The sequence below is a fragment of the Saimiri boliviensis genome, chromosome 2, assembly GCF_048565385.1.
Source record: "Saimiri boliviensis isolate mSaiBol1 chromosome 2, mSaiBol1.pri, whole genome shotgun sequence".
Taxonomy (NCBI): Eukaryota; Metazoa; Chordata; class Mammalia; order Primates; family Cebidae; genus Saimiri; species Saimiri boliviensis.
Genome location: NC_133450.1, coordinates 98,853,654 through 98,870,743, shown reverse-complemented (window position 1 = coordinate 98,870,743; position 17,090 = coordinate 98,853,654). Strand labels below are relative to the sequence as shown.

At 41.5% G+C, this 17,090-nt stretch overlaps 1 protein-coding gene across 3 annotated transcripts; it reads left to right on the top strand.

Annotated features, from left to right (window-relative positions):
- The first annotated feature begins 8 nt into the window (after positions 1-8).
- DMAC2L (distal membrane arm assembly component 2 like) lies at positions 9-15,813 on the top strand. 3 transcript variants are annotated; one of them, XM_074393963.1, is made up of 6 exons: positions 9-97; positions 2,776-2,811; positions 10,142-10,253; positions 11,760-11,968; positions 12,876-13,047; positions 14,208-15,813. In XM_074393963.1, the coding sequence occupies exons 3-6, from the start codon at positions 10,147-10,149 to the stop codon at positions 14,320-14,322; spliced, it is 603 nt and encodes a 200-aa protein (XP_074250064.1). In that variant the 5' UTR covers positions 9-97; positions 2,776-2,811; positions 10,142-10,146; the 3' UTR covers positions 14,323-15,813. The 3 variants fall into 3 exon arrangements, with proteins under 3 accessions (XP_074250064.1, XP_074250066.1, XP_074250065.1); XM_074393965.1 differs by lacking the exon at positions 14,208-15,813 and having other exon boundaries at positions 12,876-13,051; XM_074393964.1 differs by lacking the exons at positions 9-97; positions 2,776-2,811 and adding an exon at positions 9,031-9,091.
- Positions 15,814-17,090: the final 1,277 nt, after the last annotated feature.

Here is a 17,090-nt window from a genome sequence, read left to right as displayed (position 1 = left end):
GCGGTGGCCAATGGGCGCGCGCGGCGGAGGGCGAAGGGCAGGCCAGGGCGCCGCAGACGCGGGGACTCTGGCTCGCTCCCTCCCACCCTCCAATGCTGTGAGTAAAGGAGCTAGGCCCCGCGCGGGGCGGGACGAGGGTGGTGGTTGCGTTCTGCCCTCGCCCATCGCCAACGCTGGGCTGTCTGAAAACCTGGCCCTTCAGGTCGCGCGCCTTCGACTTTCCCCGCCGCGCGACGACGAGGGGGCCGCGGGAGAATGTGGCCGGGATTACGGTGAAAATTCTGATTAGGGCGGGCCCAGCGGCTTCTTTCTCCAGCTCGGCCTCGGCCCCGCCCTCGCCCCCCGCTTCCTCCCGCTCGGCTCCGCCCCCGCACGAGGTCTGTGGGAGGCGAAGGGGTTGGGCACCCACCGTTTCTGTTCTCGGCCCCAGCCGAGTCGAGCGTCCGCTAAGACGGCGCTCCATGTCCGGCCCTGGTCCTCGCCCCTCATGAAGGCTTTATGTCACACCGAAGACTGACAGCCCGCAGTGTTCTGGACTTCTTTTATGGGGCTCTGAACAGAACAGAAATAGAATGATACAAAAAAAAAAATTTTTTTTTTTTTCTGAGACGGTGTTTCGCTGTTGTTACCCAGGCTGGAGTGCAATGGCACAATCTCCGCTCACCGCAATCTCTGCCTCCTGGGTTCAAGCAATTCTCCTGCCTCAGCCACCCGAGTAGCTGGGACTACAGGCGTGCACCACTCATGCCCGGCTAATTTTTGTATTTTTAGTAGAGGCGGGGTTTCACCTTGCCGACCAAGATGGTCTCGATCTCTTGACCTCGTGATCCACCCGCCTCGGCCTCCCAGAGTGCTGGGATAATAGGCGTGAGCCACCGCGCCCGGCCCAGAATGATACAAATTTATTACCAGAAGGTCTTCACGTGCCTGTTAGAATCTTGGTTCCAGTCTCTGGCTCCAGGAAACCACTTCACCTCTTTGCCTCAAATGCTCCTCTGTGAACTAGGAATGATAGCAATGTCTTCCTAATCTTAGGGCTATTGAGCAGATTACAGGAGATAAGATTATCAGTTGTTTAGCTCAGTGAAGCATTTGCAACCTGATGGCGTTCACAATGGTCAAAGGATTTTGCCACCAGAACAGGGGTACATAGTTTGCTCTATTGTTTTTTTTTTTTTTTTTGAGACGGAGTTTCGCTCTTGCTGCCCAGGCTGGAGTGCAATGGCGCGATCTCGGCTCACCGCAACCTCCGCCTCCTGGGTTCAGGCAATTCTCCTGCCTCAGCCTCCTGAGTAGCTGGGATTACAGGCATGCACCACCATGCCCAGCTAATTTTTTGTATTTTTAGTAGAGACGGGGTTTCACCATGTTGACCAGGATGGTCTCGATCTTTTGATCTCGTGATCCACCCGCCTCGGCCTCCCAAAGTGCTGGGATTACAGGCTTGAGCCACCGCGCCCGGCCGCTCTATTGTTAAAACAATGCTTGTTCAATCACAGATGAAAAAAAGAGAAAAAAGAGATGGTTATTCAACTTGGTGAGATAATTGTGGATTCCCATGCACTTTGGGAGGCCGAGGCAGGCGGATCACCTGAGGTCGGGAGTTTGAGACCAGCCTGACCAACACAGTGAAACCCCGTCTCTACTAAAAACACACACACAAAAAAAGCTGAGAGTGTTGGCGCCCATAATCCCAGCTACTCAGGAGGCTGGGGCAGGAGAATGGCTTGAACCCAGGAAGTGGAGGTTGTGGTGCCTGGGCAACAAGAGTGAGACTCAGTCTCAAAAAAAAAAAATAAATAAAGGAATAGAGATTCTGCGTACCTTTTACCCAGTCTCCCCGGTGGTAGTATCTTGCAAAACTAGTACAATATCACAACCAGGTAATTGATACTGATACAATCCATGATCTCATTCAGATTCCCCGTTTTGTATTTCTGTTATTTTTCTGTGTGTATTTAGTTCTGTATGGTTATCAGGTGTGTAGATTCTTGTATCCACCACCACAGTCAAAGTACAGCACAGGTCCATCACCACAGGGGTCCCTCCAGTTGCCCTTTTGTAACCACAGCTTCCCTTTGCAGCCCCACCCAATCTTTTCTCCGTTTCTAAAATTTTGTTGTACCGAGAATGTTACATAAATGTAGTTATTGTAATTATACAGTATGTAACTTTTTGGGATTGACTCTTTGCGTTCAGCATAATCCCTTGAGATACATCCAAATTGTTACATGTATAAGTAGTCCCTTCCTTTTTATTACTGAGTGACATTCCATAATATAGATGAACTACAGTATTGATATGGTTTGGCTGTCCCCACCCAAATCTCATCTTGAATCGTAACTTCCACAGTTCCCACATGTCGTGGGAACCAGGTGGGAGGTGACTGAATTATTGGAGCAGGTCCTTCCTGTGCTGTTCTCTGGATAGTGAATGAGTCTCACAAGATCTGATGGTTTTAAAAATGGGAGTTTCCCTGCACAAGTTCTTTCTTTGCTTGCTACCGTCCATGTAAGATGTGACTTGGTTCTCCTTGCTTTCTGCCATGATTGTGAGGCCTCCCCAGCCATGTGGAACTGTAAGTCTATTAAACCTCTTTTTCTCACTTTTGGGTATGTCCTTATCAGCCCCGTTAAAATGGACTCATACAAGTATATTCAACTGTTGACTCATTGAAGGACATTTGAATTGGTTCTAGTTTTTAACTATTATCAATACAGCAGCTATGAACATGAGTGTACAGTCTTTTGTGTTAACTTGTTTTTGTTTCTCTAGGATAAGTTCCCAAGAGTGCAATTGCTGAGTCATATGGTAAGTGCATGTTTAATTTTTTTTTTTTTTTTTTTTTTTTTGAGACAGGGTCATGCTCTGTTGCCCAAGCTAGAGTCCAGTGGTGCAGTCTTGGCTCACTGTGGCCTCTGCCTCCTGGTCTCAAGCGATTCTCCTACCTCAGCCTCCTGAGTATCTGGGACTATAGGCACACCATGCCCTGCTAACTTTCATATTTTTAGTAGAGATGGGGTGTCACCATGTTGGCCAGGCTGGTCTCGAACTCCTGATCTCAAGTCATCCGCCCACCTTGGCCTCCCAAAGTGCTAGGATTACAGGCATGAGCCCAGCCTAATTTTGTAAGAAATTGCCAAACTTTTCCAAAGTGGCTGGACCACTTTAAGTTCTCACTAGCAATGTTTGAGTGCAGTTTCTCCTCATTGTTATCAGCATTTGATGTCAGTTTTTTTTTTCTTTTAACCATTCTGATAGGTATGTAGTGGAGATGGCTGGTTTTTAGTTTTCACAAGATAGAGTTGATTTCTTACTAAGTTGCATGCAGAATGTGTGCAGGGGGCTATGATTCGACTTTTGTGGCCCAACTGGGCCCATAGTTGTGCTTTCTTTACTACTATTTGATTTTAAGCATGTGCTTCTTAGTTTAGCAAGGGTGAAAGAACTCAGCACATAATACTCTTTTTACAAAATCTCTGCTTACATTCCCCTCTAAGATTTGACTGTATAGTAGTTTGTTTTGATTAAGTAATTTCAAACTAAGAGCTTGTCCTGCATTCATACACCCTATGATATCTGTGGCTAGAGACATTCGTATTCCTGATGCCACCCACCTTGGTTGGAAATTCATGATCACCTTCTTTCATCTGGGTGAGAATCTGTGAGAAATTAATTCAAAGAGTGCCATGTAATGTTGGCCTAAAAATCAGTCTGGGGACCTTTGCTTCCAAATCCTAATTAATTGCTCTATTAGTTTGTTTCATTAGATCAAGCGTCCCCAAACTACAGCCTGCGGGCCACATGCGGCCCCCTGGGGCCATTTATCCGGTCCCCTGCTGCACTTCAGGAAGGGGCACCTCTTTCATTGGTGGTCAGTGAGAGGAGCACAGTATGTGGTGGCCTTCCAACAGTCTGAGGGACAGTGAACTGACCCCCTGTGTAAAAAGATTGGGGACGCCTGCACTAGATACTACACCTCAGGAGTAAGAACTGAAATCAACAATAGGTGACTTACAGTGGGATGGGATTCTAATTTGGGGAAAATGTCCCGCATTCTAATGGCATCCCACCCCTCTTCGCACGTACAGCCCTCAACGCCTAGTTCACTGTCTTTTTTTTTTTTTTTTTTTTTTGAGACGGAGTCTTGCTCTGTCTCTAGGCTGGAGTACAGTGGCTCAATCTCGACTCACTGCAACCTCCACCTCCTAGGTTCAAGTGATTTCCCTGCCTCAGCCTCTGGAGTAGCTGGGACTACAAGCATATGCCACCATGCCCGGCTAATTTTTTTATTTTAGTAGTGACACGTTTTCACCATGCTGGCCAGGTTGGTTTAAATCTCCTGACCTCGTGATCTGCCTGCCTCGGCCTCCCAAAGTGCTGGGATTACAAGTATGTACCGCCCACTAATTGTTAACCACCAAGTTAACCATCACTTTGAATAGCCCACTAAGTAATTGCATTTAATATGCAACATCAGAACTTCCATTTTAAAAAAAAAAACAAAAAACTTTTTTTAATGCAAACAGAGAAACTCTCCATCAAATTTACAGAGAAAACACGTATATATCCGATTTTGACTAACACATTAGGTGACTGGATTTCTCTAAGTTGTAAAATTGCAACTTTTTAAGACACTGTTACATACGACTCTAAGCCATGTTTTGATGATAAGGTTTTTTTGATTTTGTTTTCATAATTTGACTTCCTGGATTATTTATGGCAGCAGTAAGTTTTTTTTGTATGGTCCCAGTAGCTTGTTTTTATTATGCCCTATTTCAAACAACTCAGAAGAATAAGTAACACCATAAACTCCTACGTATACATAAACCAGATTTAATCCAGTGATGACAATGTGCTGTGTTTTCAGTGTTTCTCTCTTTCTCTTTCTCCCTCTGAGGAATTCTCCCTTTCTCTCTCCCTCCCTCCCTCCCTCTTTTCTTTTCTCATAAATGAAACAGATACAACTGAAAGTCCTGTTTCCCCTCCCCACTGCTTTGTCCTCCCTTCCAATCGATAACCATTGTTCTGACTGTTGCTGTATATCCTTCCCATTTCCACTGGGGGATGCATTGGTTTTTCTGGATTGGTTTTTCTGGATTTCCCTTATTGGAAATAACGCTGCAGTTCATGTTCCTGTCTCTCCATGCACATATGCTTGAATTTCCTTAGGGTTTTTTCTTCCCCGTAGATTTTTGGGGGAAACAGTGGCATTTGATTACATAAGTTCTTTAGTGGTGATTTGTGAGATTTTGGTGCCCCTGTCACCCGAGCAGTGTACACTGAACCCAATTTGTAGTCTTTCACCTCTCACCCCCTTCCCAAACTTTCTCCCTGAGCCCCCAGTCTATTGTGCTTTTTTTTTTTTTTTTTTTTTTTAGAGGGTTTTACCATGTTGGCCAGGCTGGTCTCAAACTCCTGACCTCAGGTGATCTGTTCGCCTCAGCCTCACAGAGTGCTGGGATTCCAGGCACGAGCCACCACACCTGGCCTATCTTCTAGAATTTTTATAGTTTCAGGTCTTAGATTTAAGTTCTTGATCCATCTTGAGTTGATTTTTGTATAAGGTGAGAGATGAGGATCCAGTTTCATTCTTGTACATGTGGCTTGCCAATTATCCCAACATCATTTGTTGAATAGGGTGTCCTTTCCTCACTTGGTGTTTTTGTTTGCTTTGTTGAAGATCAGTTGGCTATAAGTATTTGGGTTTCTTTCTGGGTTCTCTGTTATGTTCCATTGGTGTATGTGCCAATTTTTATACTAGTACCATGCTGTTTTGGTGACTATGGCCTTATAGTATAGTTTGAAATCAGGTACTGTGATGCCTCCAGATTTCTTTTTGCTTAGTCTTGCTTTGGCTATGTGGGTTCTTTTTGGTTCCATATGAATTTTGGAATTCTAGTTCTGTGAAGAATGATGGTATTTTGATGGGAATTGCATTGATGGGAAGACTAATATTCAGAATCTACAATGAACTCAAAGCAATATGTTGATTGCTTTTGGCAGTATGGTCATTTTCACAATATTAATTCTACCCATCCACGAGCATGGGATGCGCTTCCACTTGTTTGTGTCGTCTGTGGTTTATTTCAGCAGTGTTTTGTAGTTTTCCTTTTAGAGGTCTTTCACCTCCTTCGTTAGGCATATTCCTAAGTATTTTATTTATTGATTTATTTTGCAGCTATTAAAGGGGTTGAGTTCTTGATTTGATTTTCAGCTTGGTTGCTGTTGGTGTATAGGAAAGGTATTAATTTGTGTACATTAATTTTGTATCCTGAAACTTTGCTGAATTCATTTATTGGTTCTAGAAGCTTTTTGGAGGAGTCTTTAGGGTTTTCTAGGTAAACAATCATATCATCAGCAAACAGTGACAGTTTGACTTCCTCTTTACCTCTTAAATTTCTTTCTCTCGTCTGATTGCTCTGGCTAGACTTCCAGTACTATGCTGAATGGAAGTAGCTAGAGTGGGGCCTGGTGCCGTGGCTCATGCCTGTAATCCCAGCAACTTTAAAAGTTGAGGTGGATGGATCACCTGAGGTCAGGAGATTAAGACCAGCTTGGATAACATGGTGAAACCCCATCTCCACTAAAAACACAAAAAATTAGCCTGACATGGTGGCAGGTGCCTGTAATCCCAGCTACTTGGAAGGCTGAGGCAGGAGAATCACCTGAACCTGGGAGGAAGAGGTTGCAGTGAGCCAAGGTCATGCCATTGCACTCCAGCCTGGTCAACCAGAGTGAAACACTATCTCAAAAAAAAAAAAAAAAAAAAAAAAGTGGTGGGAGTGGCCATCCTTGTCTTGTTCCAGTTCTCAGAGGGACTGCTTTCAACTTTTCCCCGTTTACTATTATGTTGGCTGTGAGTTTGTCATAGATGGCTTTTATTACTTTGAGGTATGCTCCTTGTATGCCAGTTTTGCTGAGGGCTTTAATCACAAAGCGATGCTGGATTTTGTCAAATGCTTTTTCTGCATCTGTTAAGATGATCATGTAATTTTTGTTTTTAATTCTGTTTATGTGGTGTATAACATTTATTGACTTGTGTCTGTTAAGCCATTCCTTCATCCCTGATATAAAACCCACTTGATCATGGTGGATTATCTATGGCAGCAATAATTTTGTAGCGATTATTTTCTAATTTGCGTTTAACTGGATACTTTTAATTTATTAGAGCTAGATTCACTAACTTACCACTAGAGGTCTCCTCTTTCCCTATAGAAAACATTCCCAGATGCAACTGCTTGGACTCAAGTAGGAATAATTTGCAAAATCATTAGCAAAGTTGCAGTTGAGAACGTAAAAACTTACCAATTTTTTTTACCTCTATTGCCAAATATAAACTTAATTTTCATGTTTAAAATCTTTTAAAGCTAATATCTTGTGTTTTTAGAGATTGCAGCTGAAGTAAATTTGGCCTTTTAAGCTAAATTATAAGATGGCCCAAAATGAATCAAGCAAAAGTTTTCAAAGACCATTCTAATTCACATGCTTAATAACAGTTTAACTGGTTTTATCTTTCTCCATGGAAACATGTCAACCATTGAAGACTGTTAATATACAAATATTTATTAAACTTTTGCATTATGCTAAGAAAAATGGAAATGAATAAGGTATGAGTCTTGCTCTTTTACTTTGCATACTCTTTTTTTGTTGTAACTGGAATTTTTTTTTTTTTTTTTGCATATTCTGGTTCTGCTTTATACTAACTAAAAACTTTAATCACTGTTTAAGATCCATCTCAAAAGACACCTCCAGTATGAAGCCTTCCTCTCACTCCTTCTTTCAGGTTCTAATGGCATCTGTTCATCCAACTATGTTGGGTGTTATTTATCTCTTAATATGTCATCTGTCTTTATTAAACTATGCATTATATAAAGTCAGGAACCTTGTCCTTCTCTCTGTGTCTCTTTCTCCTTTGTTCTTGTTTCTTTTGACTTACCATTGTTGCTTTTGCACTAAGTATAGCAGACATTCAATAAACATTTATTGATCGAATGAATGAATGGTCATGGGATATGAATAAAGTCTTGAGGTTGGGTGGGATTTCCACAGATTGATGGTGATGGGGGAGGGAGGCTAAGAGAAAATAGCCCGAATAGAAGCCAGGAAAGCCCATATTTGTAAATAAGATTGACAACTAATACAGTTATTCAAGGTGGGCACAGGCAGAGAGAGCTTTAACAAAAAGCTGGAAAGGGTTGAGAACATGAAAGGGAGGTAGTGGAGCAGAGGTCTGCAGTAATGAAGATGGCTATGGTAGAAAAGAAATGAAAAGTTGGTTCTGTCCTCAGGTCACATCTCTCACTGTTTCATGGCCTCAACATCCTCTGTTACTTCCTCAGCTCTAAGATGTTTCCCACTCAGGCATCTTTCTAGCCCTCTTCTTTCTCTTGAATTCTAGAACCATGTAATGATTAAGGAAAGGACCCCAGACTGGTAGAGAACTGGGTTCAAGTTTCAACACTACCACCAATTAGCCATGAAACATTGAGCAAGCCCCTTTAAACACATGCATTTATTAATACCGCACCTTGTTCCAGAAAGGATTTAGGGTGTCTGCAAGTTACTTAATATCAGAGCTTCAGTTTCCTCACAGGGTCCAGGTGATCTAAATTCCTTACAGCTCTAACATTTTGTGACTCTGATTCCAGTGATTTCTTGGTCATCTGCACTTAGAAATCCTGCTAACATTTAATATATAGATTATGAAAAAACTAAAATAAAAAATCTGAACCTATGACCCTGTCCTCCTGATGTTGATTTCTGTTCGTGGTGTCACCATCCTACTAGTAACCCAGGACCAAAACTTGGTGTCATCTTCAACTCCTCTAGCCCTTGCCCCTACATCTCACTTAACTCAGTCATATGGAACTAACTCTGTAATATCATTCCCATCCTTCCCCAGCTAGGCCCTTTCCTCTGGCCTCATGTGATTGAAACCCTTGCTGGCTGGCTGTCCCATTCTATTGACCTTAATCTTGATGCTGCTGTCTGAGTCAATTTCTTGAAGCACAACCGTAGCAATGGCATTGCTTTGTTCTAAAACCTCGGTGACTCCCAGCTGCCTGCAGAATACAGTCCAGATTCCCTGGTGAGCATGCAAGACCCTTCATGACCTGACTGCAAGCTGCCTGCCTCTTCTCATGACTCACATGTGCTAGTGAAACTGAAAATAACATGCCTTAAATGTTCTTGCTTCAGCTAATAATCGGACAAATTTTTCCTGGCACCTTTGTCTATTGAAATTTTTTCTGTCCTTGTTTTAACTCTTTTGAGGCATTTATCAAGTTCTATCACTTACTTTAACTCCTTGGTAACGTGTCTTAGCTGCCACTCCACCCTGCATTAAATTGTCAGATGCTCAAAGCAAACACCGTGTTTCATTTATCTTTGTCTCGCCGTCTCCCCTGCTGCACCCAGTCCCTTGTACACACCACCTAGCGCACTACTAGAGAAACTGGAAATTGAGGTAAATCAGATTGAAACCTACTTCAGAAATCACTTTCTCAAATTATGGTTATAGATTTTGACAGCTGGAAATTATCTAAGCAAATCATCTCATTTTACAAATAAGAATACCAGAGGTTAGAAAGGTCAAGTCACTTGCCCAGCCCTTTCCAGCTGCCCTGCAACATTTTTATTGTTTACACTGCTGTGGTAACACCACTTGCAGCCTTGTCATAGGTAGATCTATTTTCATGTCTCCTCTTCTCTTCTGGATGTAAGCATCTTAACCTGGACACCTTGCTTTTTCAGTGATTTTAGTAAGTCATTTTGATACTGGAAATACAGATGGGGAGTAGAGCTGGTTTCAGCAAATGTGTAACTACAGTGCCTGAATGGACACTAGGTGGCAGTACAACAGACAGACTCCAGTTGATGTTTCAACAGTGGAACTTAATGCTCAAGCCAGAAGGAACCTTAGGCACCATCCAGTCCAACCCCTCATTTTTTTTCAGCAAACAAATAAAAAAAAACCCGAGAAGCAGAAACAGGAGTGACTTGCTCAATAACTGTTGAGTGGCAAGGAAGTTATCAGCTTTATCAGTACAAGAACATTGACTCTGAAGTTGTGAAGTAAGTTGCTATATGTGTAGGACCCCGATGATGATCTAATATAAGTACTGTTTTGTGTGTCTAGATCAAATGATGCTGTTTGGAAAAGTTTCCCAGCAGTTGTGTGGATTAAAGAAACTCCCATGGTCATGTGACTCCAGATACTTCTGGGGCTGGCTGAATACAGTGTTTAATAAGTAAGTTACTCTTAAATGAAGTGATGTGGAGATTATTATAGCTAAATAAGTTCCCGATAGCTAGTTTGGCTATTTCTCATTTTTGTTTGTTTGTTTTCTTGCTCTTATCTCCCAGGCTGGAGTGCAGTGGCGTGATCTTGGCTTACTGCAACCTCCATCTCCCAGGTTCAAGTGATTCTCCTGCCTCAGCCTCCTGACTAGCTGGGGTTACAGGCATCCACCACCACACCTGGCTAATTTTTGTATTTTAGTAGAGACAGGGTTTCACCATGTTGACCAGGCTGGTCTCCAACTCCTAACCTCAGGTGATCCACCTGCCTCAGCCTCCCAGAGTGCTGGGATTACAGACATGAGCCACCGCGCCCAGCCTATTTCTTGTATTTCAAATGTTCTTTTAACAATTTACAGTGTGATCCTAATTTTGTTCACAGACAAATGAAACCCACACAAACATCGGAAAAATAGCACAAAAATAGATTACAAAAATATTAACTGTGGCTGTTTGAGTTGCAGGATTTCAAGGATTTTTTTACTTGTCCTTTTGATATATTTCAGGTTTTCTAAAATAAACATTTATAATCAGAAAAATGTATTAAATATAATTTTTAAATATTTTTATGGCTTTCTAAAGGAATGTAGTTAACCTTTTGAATTCTATCAAAGTAACTCAAGTTTTCAAAAAATTAGTGGGTGGCACACTTAAAAATATTATTTTGAAACTGATTAAATGAACCTCCTTCTGATTGCTTAGTACAGCATTATGATCACTAGCTACAGAAAAAAAGCATATATAGAAATTAATAAATATCACTAAGATTAATTTGAACACAAATTCAGAATTATTTTCTCTTTAATCTTTTGTTATTAATAGAAATTCTAGCCGGGCACTGTGGCTCTTGCCTGTAATCCCAGCACGTTGGGAAGCTGAGGCAGGTGGATCATCTGAGGTCAGGAGTTTGAGACCAGCCTGGCCAACATGGTGAAACCCTGTCTCTACTAAAAATACAAAAATTATCTGGCAGTGGTGGTGCCTGTAATCCCAGCTACTTGGGAGACTGAGCCTAGAGAATTGCTTGAACCCAGGAGGTGAGCCACTGCACTCCAGCCTGGGTGACAGAGCTAGTCGACTCTGTCTCAAAAAGAAAGAAAGAAAAGAAATTCTAACCAAGTATAGTCACTCCTAGAACAGTTACTAAATATCTCTGGTGTCAAGCACTCTACTGTATATGAATCAATGAAAACTTGTGTCTGACTGATAAAGTCATATAAAAGTAATATGCCTTGACAGTGTTCACTTGGAAACAAAAACAAAACCAAAAGTTAGCAGATAGACTACAGTTTTTTAGTTTTGGGTTTTTTTTTTTTTTTCATGGATCTCATTAATACATTCATCTTCCTCTTCAGTCACTTGAAAATTTGTTACGTTCTGTATTTATGTCAGCGAATATAGTTAACAAGCTAGTAATTATTGTAAAAGCGAACTGCTTTTTTTTCTCTTGCAAACAGGGTGGATTACGAGCGCATCAGGGATGTTGGCCCTGACAGGGCAGCATCCGAGTGGTTGCTGCGCTGTGGGGCCATGGTACGCTACCATGGTCAGGAGAAGTGGCAGAAGGACTACAACCACCTCCCAACAGGCCCTCTGGACAAATACAAGATTCAGGCGATTGATGCCACCGACTCTTGTATCATGAGCATTGGATTTGATCACATGGGTAACTACCCTATCATTTTGCTAATAGGAAATGCAGGTGATTCGCAATGACTATTTTGTTCCGGTTGACTCACGATTATAGTTATAGGTATGTCCTTTTTGCCCATTTCAGTACAGTCAAGTTTGTTTCTTCCTATGTTTGATATTTATTTTCAAATTAAATTGAGGTGACAGATACCTTCCTCTCATTCCTCCTTTCGCTAAGCTTGTTTCTATATGTCTCTATTCTTTGGTTTATTGACTTAAAATCCAGGGCCTTGTTTGTCAAACTATCTCTGTCAAACTTCTATCACTGAGAAGCCCTCAATAGTGCAGGAATAATTATATCCACACAGCTTCTGCTTATGTGGGTTTTTTTTTTTTTTTTTTTTTTTTTTTTTTTTTTTTTTTGAGACAGAGTCTCACTCTCACCCAGGCTAGACTGCAGTGGCACAATCTTGGCTCACTGCAACCTCTGCCTCCAAGGTGATGCTCCTGCCTCAGTCTCCCAAATAGCTGGGACTATAGGCGTGCACCACCATGCCTGGCTAATTTTTGTATTTTTAGTAGAGACAGGGTTTCACCATGTTGGCCAGGCTGGTCTGAATTCCTGACCTCAGGCGATCCACGTGCCTCAGCTTCCCAAAGTGCTAGGATTACAGGTGTGAGCTACCATGCCTGCCCCTATGTGGGCATTTCTTTCCTCCAGGGCATGTGACTGCAGAATGGCCCTGTCATCAGCACAAGCTCTATAGTGAATTCCTTATATGGTTAGTACGGTGAGCACTCATTCCAGTTTTCAGGGTATTTAAGAGGTTTCCCAGGACATAGGACTCTCAGTCCTAAAACTAAGTTAGTCTTGAGCAAACCAGGACAGTTTGTCATCTAAATGGTAAAGCAGATTCTTAATCTGTGCTTTTTCTCCCCAGAGGGCCTAGAGCATGTTGAAAAAATAAGGCTGTGCAAGTGTCAGTATATCGAGGACGGCTGTTTGCTGAAACTTAGTCAACTTGAAAATTTACGAAAAAGCATATTGGAAATGGAAATAATATCCTGTGGGAATATCACAGACAAAGGCATTGTTGCTTTGCGTCATTTCAGGTAGATGATCAAAGCCAAAGTGGAAACCTGATAATGCTGTTAATAGAATTTAACTGACTGTGAGGGGTAGTATCTTTTTTTAGTTCTGAAAAAGATGATTTTTAAAAATGACCTCACTTTCATCTGTAATACTTTAAAACAGTTAAAATTACCAACCTTAATCCATTAATGTTTTATTGCATTTTTTATAGAGTATGTTTTTAAAAATTAAATTTATGTTAAGCACCTAGCATGATGCCTCACAGTAAGCCCTCAGTAAGCATCAACGATTATGCTTTCTCTACTTTTTTTAAAAGCAATTTCCCCTATGTTTTGATATTTTCAGGATATTTGGTATATACCTATTAGCATTTTACCCTGTAATTATGTTGTTTGAGGGAAACAAACCTTGAAATATTCACATTTCTGTCTCTAGAGCTTAGAACACTGCCTGACACTATAATGCTCATCAAAAGCATGCATCCACTAGTTAGGAAAGCTGTTCTACATCCTTTTGTGCCACCAACCAGACCCATGCCATGTCCTGGAGCAAGTCACCTAATCCCAAATGCAAAAACAGATAATACTAGCAAAGAATGTTTAATTCTAAAATTGTAAGATTCTGAGTCCTATCAGCATGATAAAAAAACAACAGAAGTTTGTTTAATCAAATCCCTATTTTAGAGATCCCCACATTCAAATTCTGAATCTAATTAATGTAGTTATGCTTTAATATATAATGGACCTGCCAGAAACCTCAGTATCACAGGAAGTTTGAAAAATTTTAAACATGAGGACCAAAAGTACTAGATTATTCATCTCTTACATTAGTTGAGGCTTCAAAGCTTCATCTTTTGGTAGAAACTTAAGTACCTTTAAGAACTTTCCCAGTTTTTGCCCTTTTGGGGTTTCACATTTCATATTTCACATGCAAAGGATATCTATGTCATTATAAATATATATTTTATTTAGAATGATTTGGCTAGAAATATTGACATAAACCAAAGTCTGTGTTACTTATTGGCATGAATTTTATCTCTAAGGCTACTTCTCTGAAAGTCATTTTTAAGGCATAGGGTGACATAGATTCATTTTCTGTCTAATTTTCTTTAAGTCAGTAAATTGAGTTTGTTTGTAATGCTCTTGGCCAAATTGAAGTGACTTTTTTTCTTTACTTGCAGAAACCTCAAATATTTGTTGTTAAGTGATCTTCCTGGAGTAAGAGAAAAAGAAAATCTTGTCCAAACCTTTAAGACAGCACTGCCTTCTCTGGAACTAAAATTACAATTGAAGTAAAAGAATGTATCTTATTTCAGTATAAAGGATCATTTGAAACTGTTGATTCTAAATGTCAACTAATATTATATAATCATCAGTAGAATTATAAGGATGCCATATCATGACATTTTAGAAGTGAAGAGTGCCTCATATGTAGAAAATATTCAGATGTGACTCACTAATGTTACTAAGTTGGAAGTGCGAATTTATGTACATTAATATACTTTAAGAAAAATGCAGCTGTGTATGGTGGCTCACACCTATAATCCTAGCACTTTGGGAGGCCAAGGCGGGCAGATCACCTAAGGTCAGGAGTTCAAGACCAACCATGGTCAACATGGGGAAACCCCATCTCTATTAAAAATACAAAATTCGCTGGGTGTGGTGGTACATGCCTGTAATCCCAGCTACTCTGGAGGCTGAGGCAGGAGAATCACTTGAACCCAGGAGGTGGAGGTTGCAGTGACCCAAGATTGTGCCACTGCACTACATCCTGGGCAACAGAGCGAGACCCCATCTCAAAGAAAAGAAAAAGAAAAAAAATGCAAACTAGGTAACATTTTATTTTATTTTATTTTTTTTTTGAGACAGAGTTTCGCTCTTGTTACCCAGGCTGGAGTGCAATGGCGCGGTCTCGGCTCACCGCAACCTCCGCCTCCTGGGTTCAGGCAATTCTCCTGCCTCAGCCTCCTGAGTAGCTGGGATTACAGGCACGTGCCACCATGCCCAGCTAATTTTTTTTTTGTATTTTTAGTAGAGACGGGGTTTCACCATGTTGACCAGGATGGTCTCGATCTCTCGACCTCGTGATCCACCCGCCTCGGCCTCCCAAAGTGCTGGGATTACAGGCTTGAGCCACCGCGCCCGGCAGGTTAATTTTTTTTTTTTTTTTTGAGACGGAGTTTCGCTCTTATTACCCAGGCTGGAGTGCAATGGCATGATCTTGGCTCACTGCAACCTCCGCCTCCTGGGTTCAGGCAATTCTCCTGCCTCAGCCTCCTGAGTAGCTGGGATTACAGGCACGCGCCACCATGCCCAGCTAATACATTTTAATTCTAATATATTCTTCACTTAATATGTAAATCTAGAGATATCTTTTGATGTAGATATTTAGAATCCTTTAAAGTTATTTGAACAACAGATATTTTTATTGTAACAATAATTAACATTAAATTTAAATTAGTGAAGCATACTACCATAAATGCACAATTATGGGAAATTAGAAGCTAAATTACAAATTCATTGATGGAATCGGTTATGCAAAGCGTTCAGTGGTTGTTGAGGCATGCATTACATATTGCTTCCCAGGATTCGCATGCATTTCCCATGATCCTGCATTCTTGTGTTCCTCATACCATACATCCTTTCTCAAAATCAATGGTTGCTGCTTTATTTGTCTATTTTGTAAACTTAAGCTAATATTTTATTAAAACTGGACATAGCTACTTGGCTGAATTCACAGTTTTGCAGATTGCAATATAATAAAGGAAACAATCATAAAAACCAGTAGACTATGCTTACGTTTTTCTTAAAACCTAAAATTGCTTTAGGCTGGGTGCCGTGGGTCATGCCTGTAATCCCAGTACTTTGGGAGGCTGAGGTGGAAGATCACTTGAGGCAAGGAATTTGAGACCAATTTGGGTAACCCGGTGAGACCCTATCTTTACAAAAAAATTTTTTTAATTAGCCAGGCATGGTGGTGCACACCTGTAGTCCCAGATACTTGGGAGGTTGAGGTGGTAGGATTACTTGAGCTCAGGAGTTTGAGGCTGTGGTAAACTATGATCATGGCCACTGCACGCCACCCTGGCAGCCTGGGTGAAAGAGGGAGACCCTGTCTGTCTCTTAAAAAATTGAGCCTGGGAAGTGAAGGCTGCAGTAAGCCATGTTGGCACCACTGCACTTCAGCCTGGGCAACAGATTAAGACCTTGTCTCAAAAAAAAAAGTCAAAAATAGATAAAACAGGTCTTTATTGTTACCTGTGTGAAATGGCCCTGATTCTATTACTGTTCTATGCCAGCTTGTTTATAGATTTCTGTGTGTATGGTTTGAACTTTTTTTTTTTTTTTTGAGACGGAGTCTCGCTCTGTTACTCAGGCTGGAATGCAGGGGCATGATCTTGGCTCACTGCAGCCTCTGCCTCCCAGATTCAAGCATTTCTCTGCCTCAGCCTCCCAAGTAGCTGGGATTACAGGAGCCCACCACTATGCCTGGCTAATTTTTGTATTTTTAGTAGAGATGGGGTTTCACCATCTTGGCCAAACTGGCCTTAAACTCCTGACCTCATGATCCACCCGCCTAGGCCTCCTAAAGTGCTGGAATTACAGGTGTGAGCCACCACACCCGGCCTGGTTTAAACATTATTAAGCTGTTGAATATAAACTTGAAAATAATTTTCAAATAAATACTTTCTATGATGCAGCTTTCAGGTAGAAAAGATAATTTTTGTGTGTTTAAAAACCATCTTATACAAATAGCACATAAATAGTAAACTGTTTACTAATTGCCACTGTCACTTTAAAAATCAGAAAAGTAGGCCGGGCACGGTGGCTCAAGCCTGTAATCCCAGCACTTTGGGAGGCCGAGGCGAGTGGATCACGAGGTCGAGAGATCGAGACCATCCTGGTCAACATGGTGAAACCCCGTCTCTACTAAAAATACAAAAAACCAGCTGGGCATGGTGGCGCGTGCCTGTAATCCCAGCTACTCAGGAGGCTGAGGCAGGAGAATTGCCTGAGCCCAGGAGGCGCAGGTTGCGGTGAGCGGAGATCGCGCCATTGCACTC